Here is an 18,590-nt window from a genome sequence, read left to right as displayed (position 1 = left end):
TCTGTATTACAAAAATCTGGACAATCAATAGATAACAGCAAAGAGTTATAATGTTCTTTATTTCTTTACTGACATCTCACATCCACCCTAATTTTTTGCAGCCCAGATCCGGTGCACCTACCTTTATCAGGTTTTAATTACTGAATCAAGCTCATATCATCTTAATCCATTAACAAGATATCTTTAAGCAGATTTTAAGTTATTTTCTATGGTTGTATATAGAATGAAAATGTTGGGTTTTCTAGCCCTGTGTGGATCAAGCCAAATTTTAGTATTGACCAAATGTACTTTCAAATTACAAGTGATTCATCTGATTTCTGTATCAAGTGATTGATTACATATCACTCATAAATAGGCATACCATACAGGGATTGCTTTGATATTATGTTTGTTTAGCTCTGCAGAGACATCACTTTTCAAAATCAGTTGGAAATGACATTTTATCTGTATTTAATATATACTACACTATCATACAGTGTCCATTGCTATTGCAAAGCTCCTCAGAAGTAAGTTTCTTTATACAAATATGCACACAACTGTCCCTTTAATTAGAAAATTCCAGTTAATGACTTTGCTCTGTCCATACGATTTCAATTACTGCTTTTCTTTCTTGTTTATTTTTAATTAGCGAACAGCATTATTTCTCAAGGACAACAGAAACTGAATAAGGAGCAACTTATAAATGCCATGTCCCAACTCATTATGAAGCATTTACATGGACTGAAGCCACAAGGAACATGTTTCTGATTAAACAGACAATACCCATGAAAGCTTCAGTATGTTTTCCAAATTTATACTGGACAGACTTATCACCTATTTTATAGGAAAATAAACCAACATAACATTAACTGAAAAAAAGAACAAATACAGAAGACACTGGAATGCAAAGGCTCAATGAAGTCATAAACTGATTTTCTGAAAAGAAGTTGTGAATTAACAATTCAAGACAAAAGAGATAGAATCAAAACAGTGTAAAATGTGCAAGAGTCCAAAAAATTATGCATAATCTAAAACAATGTTATCCTTTAAAACAAGAGACATTGTTCTTTAGGATCTATTAACTACATTTGTCTGTAGCCTCCCTAAGCAATGCTTCGTGGTCCTTACCGCATTTCAGACTTAAGGCTGGAGCTAGATTATATATCAATAGATGCTTGCAGGAGGATTTGCCAACTGAAATGCTGGCTAAAATTAATTTCTGGTTAAACTTTTTAACCCAGTAAATCCTTGTCAACAAACTTGGTTCCCCTCGGAAAAACAGCAGAGCTTCAGACTTGATCTATTCTGGATTTTTAATTGAATTCTTTATAACACGAGGGTCTGAGAGGGCTTTACAAGAGGTCCAGCAACATATTCTGAACTTAGACTTCCTAAAGGACAGGAGCATTTCTCACCATCATATCTTTAGTCTTTGGGACAGGTCCTTTTCTTTTCCTAAGTATTTATATAACATTCTCTCTGTTTCTCACAAAAGAACATTTAATCTCACCAGATGTAATGCTTTACCATCAGGATTCTGGAAGGAAAGTAGAGTAACTTCCCCTTCCAAAACCAAATCTGTCCCTGTGTAAAGGGTGTCATTGTATCATGTCTCATGTTCGGCTGAGCCATCCACTGATTCATGGCACTCTGAGTATCACCCCTCCTTGTAAATCACTCCAGATGTTCTATGGAAGAGAGTACATTTTTCCTATTAGCTGATAAATCCTTAAAAACTTTAGTTAAGATTGTAAGGAAACTCTGGGAATAATTAAGTTCTGACAGATTATTTCCATATTAGAAGGGAAATAGCTATGCATTTATTTTAATTTTATTATATTATACGTTTTGTTGTTTGATGTTTTATACAAAATTCTGGTCTATGACCATAAATAAAATTTAATTGACTCCCTAAACATGTAATGAAAGAAAATTAAAAGAAAGCATTAAAAGATAGTTGAAGAATAGCTTTAAGTTACTTCATTTTTCCATGCATGAGCCACAAACATTAGTTTAGGTTCTTGGATAACTACATATTATTTACAATACTAGACAAAATTGAGATGCATTGGGAAGATGTAACTTCAGACTAATTTTATGTAGCCTTCGGAATCTTCTAATGCTTCGTAACACTGCTGACCCACCCTTGCTCTCCTAATCAGTCTTCCAGGAATTGTTTTATCTTCCACTTTAGAGATTAATAAGAAAAGAATTGTACAGTACAACATAAAGTTATGCAATGCTACTAAATTGCAAATTCCACCCATTTTTGGTGCTAGATTTGGATCTCTTTGGTTGTAACTCAGATCACTATCAGTTCAGAATACTTGACTGATTTTTTCCACAGGTCAACTTCCTAAAAAAAATGTTTCCCAATCTTCTGGCAGCTTTAAACTGAAAGATAATCTATCTTCTTTGAACTGTTCAAGGACCCAGAGCAGCTTCATACATTTTAATGAAGTGAACAGAAAGTATGCAAGAAATCTGTGCTTTCTTTCCTGCACTTATTCAGAAATTGCAAAACAGCTCACACATATTTTACACTCTTGGGAAACTGGTTTGCATTTTGTCCCTATATTTGAGATGCATGCATTTCTATATAGGGGAATTGTAGAAGTTTAGGTAAGGATACTCTAAATATTATGGGAAAGGGAAGCAGATGACATTTGTATTTCCTCTGTTCCTTCAAAGCAACTCTTACAATATAATAAAGAATTTTATTTTTTTAAAGTTCAACTAAACAGCAGGCAACAATCATCAGTTTTAAAATCTTAGAGGCAGAGCTTATTCTCCAGATTATTTTCATACACGGGGTTTTAATTAATAGCCACTAGTATGCTTAATAAAGTATCTAATGCCTTATCTAGACATTAAAAAGAAATCATGAAAAAATTGAAGTGGGAAGCTACACTCACAGCAGTATAACTGTAAAAAGTTGACATACTCAAATGATGCAACAGAATGTAATTAATAGTGGTCTCATATGTGTAACTATTATTTGTTCTATCTCAAGGACATTTAGGTTACATGCCTCCTATGGAAATAACTTAGCAAACCAATTGCTTTGTGTGACAAGTGATGCTATCTGTCTGATAAGCTGGAAATTGAGGCTTATACATGCACCCAAAAGAAAGATCGTTAGGACAACCCTTCTAAAAATGAAGAGGAGAAACAGAAAACATTGCCTATATAGACAAAATGCTATGCAGTGCCCAACCCAAGTTGCCAACTTTAGCTGAAACTAATCCAAGTGAGCCAATCAATCAAATTAATTGATTCCCCTCTGTATATCTCTGTCTCACCTATACAACTGACTGTCCCAAACAGAACACATCAAATACGTATGTATATATTCCCTTCTGCCCTTCCAGAAGAAACAGGAAAAGAGAAGAAAGCAAAAAGCATGGATACTTTTTTCCTATAATCTGTAGAGAGAAGGGAAGGAAGAGAAAGGGAGGATCAAAACTGGAAGGAGAAGAGGTACAAGGAAGAAGTATCCGGATAGAGAAGGAATAGGAAAGAAAAGTTATTTGTAATGTCTGGGCAGGTTACTTAACCAGGGAAGCAGCCCCTCCCAAACAATAACTAATCTTCAGAGTCATCCATTCTTTATTGCAGAAGCTGTGGCTGTTTGCACCTTCCACTCATCCCTTTGTCTTCAAAGGTTTTGTCTTATCAGTAAATATGCCCTTCCCCATTACACAAATAATTATTTGAGTGCAGACTCATTGTCCTATCAAGTACATTACTATGTGGTGAGCCCCAGGTTCCCTAGCCCTGTTAAGAGGAACCTTACAGGATCAGCATATTTTATCAAAGACTTTTCTGATAAATGTACTGTGAGTCCAGTCCAGTTGCCTCTGTGATCAAAACCAGGCTTGGTTATATCTCTTACATACTGCCTTAACATTTGAGTCAAACACTTCCTTGAAAGCACAAACATTATCTTTGCAGAGACACTTAAAAGCATGTGATGCCTAATGAGAGAACCAAATAGGACAACCCTTTTTATTTGCAGCTAAGAAAGACAATTCCCCTAAGCTTAGGTTTTTTTCCCCCATAGCCCTAATATCCATTGATTACATTACATTGCCTGAGATTTGGATTTAATAGCATTGGGATCATTACAGCTGTAAACACAATACAAATAATCAGATTACTGAACTCCTAGTGAGATATTGAACTTGGCATTAGGCACCTTTACCTCTGTTCCTGTTCAATAGCCAGCTACGTCTCTGTTAATAGGTGGCACTAGAACTGCTCAGTTTCACATTCCATTCCTCAGTATCCAGATTGTTTTTTTAAAGTTCTTGGAAGATGTACAGTCTTTATTAAATATTTACAAGTAAAATGTTGCAGAAAGAGGGGGCAGGAAGGTGACAGCAGGCTTGTGATCAGAAACTAATAGTCCAAGGACCTCATGGTCAATGAGAAAAGAACAGAGAGAATGAAAAAAAAGTTTACTATTTTTTGTCCATATGATTGAATACTTAAAAAGAAAACAATCATGTCCATCATTTCTCATGAGAGAATTTTTGGGGGGGAATAAACCAGTGAATATTCTAATGAGCATTTTTTAAAGTCAGTATTTTACTTTGATTTCTATTACATTATTAATTTCTCTATCAGCTCATCAGTAACAGGAACAATGAATTGCAATAAAATCAGTCAATAGTTTAGTTTCAGATGATAATGCATGCAGTTTTTAATAGTTAATTTCAAATGTCAAAAATTACAAAATTAGTCCAGGATGCATTGCTCCTTGAAATATGTATTTTGTACATCTACATACATATGCATGCTGGGGGGAGAGGAGTAACATAGGAATTATAGCTATGGATACCACTCTTAGTCTTATATATGTTGAACTGAACAACTGCACACAGAATAAACCTATGATGTCTCTTACATATGTATTTATAACAAAGGGCAAAATGGAATGTATTCACTAATCGTATCCTTTTATGTCTCCTTCTCTTCACCTGGTTCTAATACTTTTTCTATATCAGACATAGGAATAGTTGAAGTGAGAAATTTGCACAATGTGCGCATACTCCTCTAGCAATTTAAAACCTTGACTTTTCCAGGATAGAGACGGTGGCCGCTATTCTGTTTCTGCCATGAATGCATTTATTATATCCATCTTAAAAAGTACGTTCAGTGGGAAACAAAGGATTCATTTAGTTTGGAAAAAATGAAGTGGATGGGTGGTTGGGAGGGCCTAAGCTATTTTCTGACTCATCGTTATTCAGATTGCCTCTATTGAAGGGTGAGAATATAGATCCCGCTATAAAGCAATGAAAAAAGAGAGAGCAAGAGAGAAAGATGGATAGAGTGTTGAATTCTATTGAATTCATAGTATTACATCCTGTAATTTGGTCTCATGCCTCAGGAAACAGCTATATGAAAAAAAGATTGTGTAACTTGCTTCGGTACCTGATAGTTCCTTGGCAGGAATTAAAATCTAATTGATCTTGATGTGTATAAGCTGTGCAGGCAATTACAGTGTGTGGCATGAACTATTTGATCAGCTGCTTCACAGCATTGTAAGCCAAGCAGACCTTATCTGACCTGTTTAAACCATGTATAAATAGCAGCTGTGAATGACAGGTCAGAAGATGCATGAAAGAAAGAAGTCTACCTGAAATACTGTAGTATAATGGGCCTGCTTCAGTAGGTGGTAGCACCTTGCTGACCTTTTCTAAACAGGCCTGTTTACTACTTGGACACATCCAGGGAATACCAGCACTGTAGTCTAGACCAACGTTTCCCAATGTTGGCAACTTGACGATGTGTGGACTTCCACTCCCAGAATTCCTGGGAAAGCATGAGTATGCTGGCTAGGGAATTCTGGGATTTGAAGTCCAACATTAAATTGCCAAGGTTGAGAAACACTAGAGGTTTTCAGACTTTTTCAGGCCACAGAACATGTTAGTTAAAAAAAAAAAAAAAGATCCCCGGAAGCCCTGATCAAGAGAGAAAACTCTCATAATAGTTAATTGGCTGCATTCAAGTGGAGGTTTTTGTTTGCCCCTAGTTTCTCATTGTACCCCATACAAAATGGGGAGGGAGAAAATGTAGGGGGACAAGCCCTCAACTGCCCTTTCCCCCACTGTCAGGCCTACTAAATAGTTAGGTGACCCCTGGAACACTGTCCCAGAGATCAGAGAATTGCACCCTGAACTTCTTTCAGTAAAAATACTGTGTTACATTAAGTATGAGAGACACTTTTTTGATTCAGATATAACTTGGATTGACAGGTGGGTTTTCAGAGGCCATGCATGTTATGCTCAGTGTATCATTTGTGCTTCCCATCAGCATATGTTATCTTGAACTGGTATACAGCACCAATACTGAGGGGGACAAGGTGAACTGGTATTTCGCATAAGCTACTGAGTTAGAGATGTTCGAGGAATGACAATTAGAAAAATGCTAATCTTAATGGGTGTTTCAGAGCCATGTAAGTTTTTCAAATAAAGTTATCAGATTTGCCCACTAAATAACAATATAAATGGAAACAGAAGTGGTATATATACTCTCAAATTAGTATTACTGATGTTAACTCTTGAAAATTCTCATGCCTGAGATGCTTATTTTCTGTAGCATCCACATTAAATTTAGAAAGGCTTTTTTTCCCCTTGCCAATACTGTTAGGAAAAGACAAATCAGAAGAGAATAATAGGAGTGAAATAACTCTAAAATAATCTCAATCTCACCTCTGATAAGAGAGAAGAGAATAAAAATACATAATGGGAAAATTACTCTGTCCCCTTCCCCTTTCATATGTGTTCTCTTTCTCTCTGTGTAACATATAGAGAGAAGAAAGACAATGGGTAATACAGAGAAGGATATTATATGTAACAATGTATATTCAGATATACCCACCCACACGCTTTGAAAGTCCTTAGTGAGGTGTTTAACAATGGGTGGAATGCAACTCCCAGCATGCTGTCTGGGGAATTCTGGGAGTTGAAGTCCACTCATCTTAAAGTTGCTGAGGTTGAGAAACACTACTCTAAGTAATGTTCAGTTATGCACAAAGTTCTGTTTGTCATGTTGAGTAAATGTAAGGTTACCAACTTTGTGAAGCATTACTAGTAAAATCAAAATCAGCCTTTGACCAGAAGCCATTGTGACATGCTGACAAAATTTATTTATTCTCATGGCCCAATAAACTGATAAGAACGTAACACTGTTTTCACCTTTCAACAAGTACAAATATTGCTAGACAATTGTCCTCAGAAGACATCAGTGACAGGAACCATGCTTAGCAATATTCAGTTGACATTTCTTCCTCACAAAAAAAGGCAAAGCAGTAAAAAAAAAGGGGGGGGGGCAGAAAAAAGGCTGTATTCTAGAAATATATAAAGCAGCTAGTAAGTCAGAGAACTGAGTTATTTATTCTTCATGGGAAGGGATGATATCAGCTGTTTTAAGCACAGTCAACATTGATGATAAAGCTTACACAATTTAGGCCCCTATCAGAGATTTCATTTTTGTATGGGGACAAAAAGCAATTTACTTGTGGCTTAAGTAACTGTAGGCTTCATGCCACAAATCACTGAAAATTTCATCACCTCTTGGGGTAAAAAATGTCAGGAGCAAAGATGACAGACAACATCATATTACAACAAAAAATGATTAGAATTCTTAAATACCAGATCTATATTCAACTAGACCACCCGTGACCCACTGGGTCATCATTTCAGAGATATTTCTTTACCTAAACAGACAAACAGAATGACCAAGGCCAAAAAAGCAGTGGGAGTGGGAGCAATTTGCTGCCAGCTTCCCCATTGACTTTGCTTGTAGGAAGCTGGCAGGGAGCGTCAGAAACATAAAAATAAAGACATTTGAGTGTAAAGAATTATTTTCCCAGTTTTTTTCTCTGAGGAGCTCATGGTGATCTACATGGTGCTCTTCCTTTTTTCTTCATGAGAATCCTATCAGGTTCAACTTCTGGGGGAAGTAAGGTGAACTGAAGATGTCTCTGCAAAAGTGGAGCCAATGACCGTGACAAAGACTAAGGAACCAGCGAGTAGACCGGTCCCTTGGAAACTCTCCAGCTAAGGAGAGGATGGGAAATTGTTTATATGTGCTTTAGATGGCTGCTCCTCATGAGGAGACCACAGGACAACAGTTTTGCATGAGTTTGAACGCTGGGAGATGAAGGGATCAGCTATTTTGCTCACAATCATAGTGGAGATTTTTAAAGGACACTTAAGTTTGTTAAGCCTCACTTTCTAATCACTTTAGGAAATTGCCTGTTAACTATCTTTTTTATTATAGTAATTTTATTAAAAATTACAATTAAAAGGATAAAACTGATACAAACTTTAAAAAAGAATAAAAACAAAAAATAGTGCAGAAAAGAAAGAAAAAATAGAAATAAAAATAGAAAAGAAAGAAAAAATAAGAATATAGTAGAGAAAAAGAAAAGAAATATCAGTTCGCCATTTCTTCCCCAGAAGTCTCCTGTTTTATACAAAATATTTTTAAAACCCAAATAATTCATATGTATTTAAAGCCCAAGTATTTTTTTAAACTATAGATTTATCATATATTCAGACAAATCTGTCAATTAATAAACATATTAATTTTCTTTTTTCAGACAGAGATGATTATTTTTCAAATTGTTAATTTCAACAGAAGCAAGGTTTCACTTAAAAAAAAAAATTTACAAGAATCACTTGGAGGATAGATGGGAAAAGGCTGATCACCTCACAATATTGGTATATTTGATATATTAACTATGTGGCACATAAGGTGATGTATAAAGTATGTGGTATATTAGTTACTTAGTTTGAAACTTTAATGACTGGCTACTAATTTCTCATAATATCCAAACTAGTATTTGTACTAGGATTCAAAAAATTACAATCACAAATATTAATGATTAAAAAAGTAAGAGAAGAAGCACACCATAGCAATATAAAGTGATAAATTTATTATAAACCAGGCCTTTCACAACCATGGGTGGAGTAGGATTAGTAATAAATAATCTACTTTCAATAAAAGTCCAAAAAGATTGCATACGTTTATGCAAGAGATAGAATAACAAAGAACATGGTGTTCTCTCTCTTATTCCCTTACTCTCATTTGTCTTCTGTACATGTGTTTGTCTAATATACATAGATATGGGTCTCTCTGTGTATGTATGTATGCCCCCACACTCATCTCAGTCTGCTACCCTGCAGAAGTGCTAGTCGGGAACCCAGAATTCCCAACCAGCTAGGTCATTAGCCTAATGGCTGGGAATGCTGAGAATTACAGTTCACTATTGAAGGTTGTGGAATACTGGCCTAGGCTTAAATCATTGTGTAATATAACACTGGAGTCAAAAAATCAGCAGAACAGAACTTATAAGTAAGTAATCCAGCTTTGTCATGTGAGGCAGCAAGTTGAATTACTTCCAAGATAGCCTCAACTGTCTTTTCAAAAGCTAATGCTATGCAGGGAAAAAAAAAATTCTACCAGTTCTCATTCAATTCAGTGAAAGAGAATTCGTTTTTGAAATGTCTTGTAAGGAAGAGAGAATTTCAATCAACTTTTCCTAGGAGAGTGGAATTCTTGCATGCATTTAGTTTCAAGGTGGCCAAGGGAAGTATATCACGGTTTTGTGTTTCATTGTATAGACATTTCCCTGGGGGGTCTTCCAAGTTTCCCACACTTCAATTAAATTCATGAGGGAACTGTTTCAAACCCCTATGCTTTCTCTTTCCCCTAAATGTTATTCTTTTAAAAAAACAGATAAGCTTCCCTCCATTTTTTATATGCCTTCCTCAAATGGTTAAGCTGGCTACAGGCCTGAGTCTTTGTTTCTTTCTGTTATTTTAAGATTAGGAAGTGTGAGTGTTCAGGGAAGCTTCAGAGTGATGGACAGATGTGTAACAGAAGCACTATCAATAGTTCACTCACCATCTCCAGCAGTAAAATAGGCTCAAAAACACCACCAAGGGAAATTCAAAATAAATTCTCAAGCACCCTGGTTCCAAAGTCCTGCCTACCTTTGCTAGTTCACTTACTATTCTCATGACAGTCCTGTCCATGTACTGTAAAGCAGAAGTTGGCATATCTTTTGAGGCACCGGGTCCTTCCTTCCTACCATACATAAAGCAAAATCCATAAATTTGTCAAGAAGTTGTGCAATTTTGGCCCAAAATGCAGAACCTGACAAGATTTCAGTATTTTTGTACACTGAGATATTTTTTCTTCTTTTTCATCTGTGTGTGTGGGGGGGGGGGGGTTCAGGATACTTCTTTGGGGATTGGAAGGTGACTTGGCATTCATTAGCAACAGATTGCTGAACTTTGGTGTAAAGAGAGCTACATAACTAGAGATCCCCGGGTTGTCTGCTGTTCTCAAAAGAAAAGCTATGGATGCAGCCCAAGATCTCCAAACATTGTCACCACATAGTATTTTAATGTGATGAATTAGGACAATTATTAAATAGATGACTTGGGAATAATCAAATGTAAGTAGGACATTTATTAATTTAGACAATTATTAAATATATGATTTGAGAATAATTAAATGTAAGTAAAGTCAAATCAAACTGGGTTTTGCCCCAGTCCTGCTTACTCATTTTTGGAGTGTGACTCTCATATCATAGAATTCAAAATTCAAGTGAGATGCTGGACTTGGACCAAGTTGTGCCCTCTGGCATAAAGCTTTAGGGCAGTCCTCAGTTTGTAGAACTATCTGGCCCCGGTAATTTTTTTTCTTTTAAAAAAGCCATTATTTCTCCTGGAGAACAAGTTGAAAAGGCAGCCGCATACATCACAGCATTTCTATGTCTGTTACCAAAAGGTAAATTGTTACTTTTATTTAATTGGTTTCACATACTTCAATTATTTTATTTACATTACTGTATATTAATTGTTTCTAAATTTGCAGCAATAATTAGCCCATGTTAATCTTGGTCTTCTTTGACAATTTCTAAATAGCCATGCTGCATGCAAATAGTGCTTGGGCGTCTAACGTTATTGTTAAATAATACCAACTGACCATGAAGGCCATCACTGAAAACTTGAATCACTCCAGAGAATGAGAACTTGGACCATCCTTTTTCTAAATAATCTCTGGCGGATAGTTATTGAACTTTCCCTAGAAATCCTCCAAAACAGAAATCTTATAACATCCAATCACTTGGCTGCATGGGAGTGCCATGAATTCACTGATAATAGAATCTCTATAGTATTTTCTCCCTGAATAAGAATATCACTGTAACCATACCACATAATAAAGTCTACCAGTTCTAATTCCTAAATTAAACATTCACGTTAATGTTATTATTAAGGATAGTGGTCAATGACTAATCTAAAAATTATCTCAGAATTGTATGCTGTATCAATGTTAGTTAGCATTTCGATTAGTAAGGTAAGAAGTCTTATGTAGATGCAAAAGCAGACCAGCAGTATATTGGCTTGCGCAAGAAAATGCATAAATAAAACCATAAATTATTGAAAGTGCCCAAACCTCAGCATAAAATAGCAGGAAGGGAGTCTCTGAGATTCCAAGGTGTCTCTCCCGAGTGTCTATCTTTTGTGCTTTCTCATGATGCTTTGTTGCTGTTCTTTTGGCCCAGAAGCAGCTGCTGGATTTTTAAAATACCAGTATGCTGTAGTGAATGGGCTATCTATCTTAGGCTCTTTCCCTAGTGGTATTTTTGAGTGGTACCACAACGGTTTGACAACCCCAAAGTTCCCCCATGAGATTGTGATACTGAAGCTCATGATTTTGTTAGAATTATATCATCACCTTGTATCCCGGAATAAAACTAGTTTTCCTCTTAATCTGACTGTCCCAGCATAGCTTTAAGATATATAATATTTATGGAGTTTCACAACACATTATCCTAGAGGTAACCTCTGGTGATGTACTGCAGATGTGACCAGATGTGGACTGGATGTGTGTGAGAAATGTGAGCAGCCCCCCCCCCTCCACTGTTTTGCCTCACAGTATTTGCTTTTTCCATTCATCAGCATTTTGCTTTCTAAATTCTTTTCAGACCTGTCACTCCCTGCTCCCTATTTTCAAAATCAACTTCTCTCCAGGCTTCCAACCAGAGAGAAGAAAGCAGAGCACAGCTTCACTACTTTATTTGGGAAAGAAAAGAATGTATTTGTGTTATTTGCACAATTCCTAAATGGCATCAGTGTTAATTCTGCAGGTCTGATTTTCCTCCCTGCAATAACCTAAAAATAATGAGGGATGTCAAATTCGACTTCTGTTGATTGCCAGTTTTTCTGTATCTGTCACTTTCCATTACTTTTCCCCAATGAAGAGGCAAGATTGCTACTTTCAGTAATTCAGCTCTACACAGCTATAGCAGAGTCTGCCTTCCTCCTCTCTGTGGCTATTTCTGACCTGGTTTCTGTGTTTCTAATTACACCCATCTGGATTAGAATCTGTCTGACACTGCTCAGTAATTTGAACAAGTGTCAAACACATGTTTATGCTCAGAAGTTCCCATCATAAGTTTCTTCATGTCACATTATTTTAATGAGATGTAGGCAAAGGGGGCCAACAAGCCAATCTACAGAAATAGAGATAAAAACCTGAAATTACAGAATTGTGTAATGACATTCCATCCATCCAATTCATTCTACTCCAGTTGATGTGCCAAAGCAAGACAGCAGTGAAGCCAGATGAGAAAAACAATCACCATTCCTGTAAAGACTGATACACTCAGATCAGGACAATACAGTCTGGCAGAGAGTCACAACAGGGACAGAATATAAATTGGTAGTGTGGATAGCCATTATTATGGAGGCATTTATGAGGGAGGGGTGAATTATGTTTTAAACATAATCCACCCCTCCCTCATAGATAGGAAATGGGCTTAGACTAGGACTATGATTTAGGCTTAAAGCTTCTCAACTTAATCTGCCGAGACTGATGTGCCAGACACTTCAAACTTCATATATGAATGTGTTTTGAACGAAAGGCCAGACTAGGATAAAAGGAAGCAGGTTCAAATTCCCAATTAGTTATAGAGCTCACTGAGAGAGCTTTGGCCAGTAATTCTCTCTTAACCAAACTTATCTCACTGTGTTATTGTACAAATTAAATGAAAAAGGCCTTGTGTGCTACTCTGATCTCCGTGAAGGAAAAATCGGATAAAAGGCTTGTTTGACTTCCATCTGCTACTTAATAATCTTAGCTCGTTCTGTTGCTAGCCAACCGAAACACCTTTCTTTTTTTATTTTAACTCTTGACTTGAGTTAATGTTAAGAGGCATTGATGTGTCATTACAGAAGGTTGTAAATCTGATATTCTAAATCTTCATTGTTGGTTAAGCATTTCTTTTCCAGTTGTTCATTATCAACCAAGGTCATATCAATGTCCTATAAATCTTCTTTAATGAATGTTAAGAATGCTTACCTAATGCTTTCCGAATAGTGTAATGTCTTAGCTAACACATATTACAAAACCTGAGAATTATGCCAAAAATGAACAGTCAGTGGTACAAATAATTTTTTGCAAGGTTTTGCCACAGAAGTATCAGTATTTTACTTAAATATCCAACTAACTTATAGCAGCTAATTGGCACTAAAGTTCTTTCTCCAGTTTTGCTATATAACCTAATTTTATTTATTTATTTATCTATCTATCTATCTATCTATCTATCTATCTATCTATCTATCTATCTATCTATCTATCATGTTTATATAGCTGCCCATCTCACACAAAGTAACTCTGGGCAGTGTACAACAATTAAAAAGAATAAATACATAAACACAATTACAAATAAAAAAATATAAAAGCACACAAAACAGGAGGGCATAACATTAATAAGGGAGCCATCACCAAATCTCCCCGGTCCCCTGGGAGTCCCAGGCCTGATCCCATAGCCAGGTCTTGAGGGACTTGAGGAATGTTAAGCATAATTGTTCAGCATAATCCCCTCAACTGAGAAATAAACAAAAAATTAGGCTAGCAACAATTTAACTTGCAAGCGTGCTTATGTCTTAGTCTTTTCCAAAGCAATGTCCTCCAAATGTTGACTGGGAATGTTGGAAATTCCCAGAGAGCACTAGGTTGGGGGATACCAACATATATAGCCGCCATTTTTATGACAAATGTTCTGTGCTTTTGCTAATTGCACAGCAGAAATATGTCAGATGTAGCTCCTCTATCACTGTGCAGCCATGGAGGAGAAACTGCATTTCTACCTGTTACACATTTAAGATATAGAAACTCAAGTCAAAAAAGGTATTGCAGAATACTAAATGCAGGTTAGTTAAGTAAGCCAAAACCAAGAGTTTATATGGCATCTTTATGGAGCCAGTCAGATCCAAATAATTAATCAAACAATGAACACTCTAGCAAATTGTCACAATTCAAAGGAAAGGAACAATAATAGCGAATGGAGAAATCCAACATCATATTATTAATATTACGTTTAATATTATGTTTTTAATGAATAAAATAAAGCAGAAGAATCATGACAAAAAGAGTTTGTAATAATTATTAGACTGAAAAAGTTCTAAGAGTGCCTATGTATTCAGAAATATGTAGACTTGAATCCTATACATATTTTTTGGAGGATAAATGTAATTGTTCCTTGACTCAGAATCACAGAAATCATAGAAATCAATTGGATTGCACTATCAAATCAGTTTGGAAACTGACAGTGCCAACCTAAGTGTGTCCACCTCAGAGGTCATTCCCACTGAATTCACTTATCCAAGTCAAATGTGGAGGGGGCAGGGACGTATGTGGGTATGCTTGTTACTTACTTTAGAGCGGCGTTTCTCAACTTTGGTAACTTTAAGATACGTGGACTTCTGGGAGTTGAAGTCCACGTATCTCAAAAAGTCACCAAGGTTGAGAAACACTGCTTTAGAATATTTTAGTGCCACCCACACCCTTAATAGCTCAATGCATCATTAAAATGACAGAGATACAATTAAAGCAGATGGTAAGGCAAGATTAAATAATTAAAACAAACATGTTCAGTATATTTTGAGCCCCCTCCTAATGCGTAATGCTTCAAGCCCAAGGGCAGTTTGTTTTACAGTCGGGATCTCCCATGAAGAAAGCAGGATTAGCCAGAATCTCAAATGAATCCAGGAACGGACTTGCAAAAGATGCCCTGATAGCTGAAAAATATACAGGTCTGCTGACTGAAAGACTTACAGAGTGTTTTGGTTTGGATTACAGTCCCACCCTTTGCTCATTATTCCTTTGTAATGATCAAGATTAAGGAGCATCAGAGATCAGGTTTTTTTTTTTTTTAATTAGCAATTGGGAGGCGACCCCATTCTTTTCTTCTCCCTCAGCCCAGGGAGCAGCCTCCCGCACCTAGTCCTTCTCTTTTGAACAAAAACGGAGAAGTGGAGATTTAGAAGCACTGTGTGACCTCCCACTGATCCTTCCGCTATATTTATTTTATTTTTTGTCATCACAGAATAATGCTGCCACAGGCTGAAACAAAATGAAACTATTTTAAAGGAACCTAGAGTGTAAGGGTTCAGCAGTACTGGTTCTACTGACTCCACCAGAACAAATGAAGACATGGAGCCCAAGTGTCTGGAACAAATGGTGGTCCTACCAGCCTAGGGCTTCATGACTGATTCCAGGTTAGGGTCTAGAGATCAGATGGCTAGCACTTATAGCAAGAAGGATTTGGGGGGAAGATGTATAGTACATGCAGATATACTCATAGCTTTGGCCATTAGCTCTGCCTGCACAAAGTATGTAGATGGCATTGGAGAGTGTCCTCCAAAGATGTTGGACCTAACCTGTCTCGGGGATTAGGGGCACCGAACGTACAAATGATTCGAGAGCACCAGTTTGGGGAAGGCTTGAAACCAACCATTCTCGTATTAATCTTTCCTACTGCGTGGCGGGTTAATCCCGGATTCGTTGCGTGCGGACAAAAGGGTTCTTGGTGAAAAGGTTGAGGAAAGGGAGCATGACCAAGAACAGCCTCCGCCTGCCACTCCGGTAGAAGAATGGCGTTCAGCTGCGCGTCAGGAGCAAGAGCAGGGCACGGCGCTCACGGCGCACCTCCCGGAGCTAGCCAGGGGCGCCTCTCGTGCTAGAGATGCTTCCTACTTCCCACTACGAAACCTCGGAAAATCTCTTCGACCCTCCGCCGAAAAGAGCCACAGGCCAGCTCTGCCAACCTTGGGCCCGATCCCCCCAGGATAGCCCCACGCCCTGCCTTCTCTGTCCTCCAGCGCCTTGTCTTCGGGAACATCAGCAGCGCGGAGCCCTCGCTCTCCCGCTGGCCTCTCCTCTGATGCCCCCGCTTACCTGAGATGCCTCCTCCGATCACGATCACGTCGTACTTGTTGTCGTCGCTGCTCATGGTGGCTGGTCGTTGGCTCCGGCTCTAACCGTATGGTTGTTCCTGCAGCCGCAGAGGCTCCTCGCCGACTGCCACCCGGGCACAGTGACAGGAGCAGCCGTCCTGGCGAGCAACACACCCTTTCGCTCTGCTCAGCGGGGGGACTCCGCCCGCTGCTGGCAAAGGGCGGCCGAGTCTCGCTCAGCTGCGACTGCGCCTCTCCCGAGCGGACTGGGCGCCCGAAAGCCTTCGAGTCTCCCCTTTCGTTCGCCGGCGGCAGGGATATACGCCGCTGCCTACGGCTCGACCACCAGGCAGGAAATCAGTAGAGGAAACCGGCCGGACAAGCAGACAACGTGAAGACTTCACCTGTTGAATGTCTGCGTGCCCTGGCGCTGTTCATGGCGGAAACAAGTTCTTAAAATATCCCCTAGAGGAAAGGCGGGGGGCTGTTTCCATCCAAGGGCAAAACCGACCACTGGACTAACTCTTGCCAACAGTGCAGAGCAGGGATTCAGTCTCCTACATCCTTCTGTTACACTCACAGGTGCACACGTGCACACACTCCTTATCCATACAAAACGCCTCTGCATTGCTTTCCTTCACAACAAGCCTGTCAGTCCAATTTCTATCCAGTTATTTTCTGCTGTCAGTCTATTTTACCCCACTGACCATTGCTCAGGCATGCTTCCATTGAAATCCAATGGGCATTCAGCTTCATTTCCGTGTATTCATACTGAATGTAGGATTCTTTATGATACAATGAGTACTTTGCTTGATTTGACTCTCACAGAAACATGTTATTTAATTTATAATCTTTAGAAATGGCTTTTCCAAAACCTTAGAATGTTTTCATGTAGTAAACATTGGTATTAAATCCTAATAGCAAGATAATAATGGAAATAGTCATTTCTTTCCAAATTTTCAAAAGTAATTTAAAACTGTAGGACCACAATCCAGTTACCACCTACTGAACCACCAAAAATTATCCTCTGTTTTTGCTGATTTACAGTTGTTGTTGTTGTTGTTGTTATTTTCTGCTCCCTATCCATGACACATGACAGGAGATCATTTTCAAAGCTAAGGGGCAGGAAATAACCATTTTCTTTTTCTCTAAAGACAAGGTGTAACTGATGCTGAATATACCAACACTGGCAGTTGCATTCTTGAGACTGATTTTCACCTGCAGATCTCAGACTTAGGCACCTGTCTAATTTATTATTTGCTTCTTTCCCATTTCTGGATTTTTGCATCTTGCCCAATGAATAATTCTGGTGAACTTGAATGCTCATTTGTGACCATTTGGATAGCCCCATCCCCATTTTGGATTTTGGAAGATGCAACACACTCTGCATATTTACTTGTAGGTAAAAAACAGAGCATAGGATTAGATAGTTAAGTGCCAGCTGCAATGTTCAAATTGAAAGACCCCTGGAAAATTTCAAAACTTTTTGCAGAGAGCAATGTGATAATAATAAACATGTTGTTGGAGTTCTACATTATCTAATTCAGGTATGATTTTAACTTTGCAAAGTTCTGATATTTGTTTATTTGTTTTAATTTGGAGGCTGCTGGACTTCTGATGATTATGGGCAGCTTACAGTTAAAAAGAAAAAAAGAAAGATTCACCAACAGCCTGAAGAACATACCCCAAAACCCTTCCAACAGGGACTTCATCATCAGTGGACCCCAAAGCCTGGTAAAACACTCAGATCTTCAACAGCTTCCTGAACATCATCAGGGTGGGAACCATCAAGGTCTCTGGAGAGATCTCATTCCATAAGACAGGTGCCAGGACAGAGAAGGCAGACTTCCTGGATCCTGCTAGTTTAATTGATGGAACCCAAAGCATGCCCACTCTGCCCAATCTCACCAGATGGACAGAAACAGCTGAAGACAGGTGGTTCTCACATAACCCAGCTCTACACCATGAGGGGCTTTATAGGTAATAACCAGCATCTTGAACTGCACTCAGAAGCCTACTGGTAATTAGTGCTGCTTGCAGAGCAGTGGTGTTCACATGGTTATAATGAGGCATGTCCATCACTCTCCATGCTGCCACATTCTGGATTACCTGTAGCTTCCAAGTGATCTTCAAGGGCAGCCCCATGATAAACTAAAAATTGTTCTCCCAAGAGGTTGCTCTCTACATTTTAATGTATGAGAATTCAGGCCTGTAAGTTTATAGTTGGCCCTTTAAACCCTATTAATTACTGCAAAATAATGTGAAACTATATGAATTAGGAAATCAGCTGTCATGATCCATCTCCCATTGATGCCGGTAAGATCTGAGAATTACCCTTCACACCCA

The 18,590-nt window shown here is 38.1% G+C and overlaps 1 protein-coding gene across 3 annotated transcripts in view; it reads right to left on the bottom strand.

Moving 5' to 3' along the window:
- The window catches only part of LOC103061946 (amine oxidase [flavin-containing] B-like), a 77,346-nt gene extending 60,730 nt beyond the window's left edge, over nt 1-16,616 (bottom strand). For 2 of the 3 annotated variants that reach the window (XR_015796810.1, XM_088144741.1), the window contains exon 1: nt 16,246-16,616. Coding sequence is in view for 2 of the 3 variants with exons in the window: in XM_088144741.1 (XP_088000867.1) it covers nt 16,246-16,300 (55 nt within the window). In the remaining variant the exon portion in view is untranslated. The remainder of the gene's footprint in view (nt 1-16,245) is intronic. The other variant, XM_088144740.1, reaches the window with a different exon arrangement.
- Between the last annotated feature and the right edge of the window lie 1,974 nt (nt 16,617-18,590).

The sequence above is a fragment of the Python bivittatus genome, unplaced genomic scaffold, assembly GCF_059951505.1.
Source record: "Python bivittatus isolate LINGU-HERP-01145 unplaced genomic scaffold, Pbiv_v1 ctg000350_np1212, whole genome shotgun sequence".
Classification (NCBI taxonomy): Eukaryota; Metazoa; Chordata; class Lepidosauria; order Squamata; family Pythonidae; genus Python; species Python bivittatus.
The sequence above is the reverse complement of the archived record's forward strand: the minus strand, read 5'-3'. Positions and strand labels throughout refer to the sequence as shown.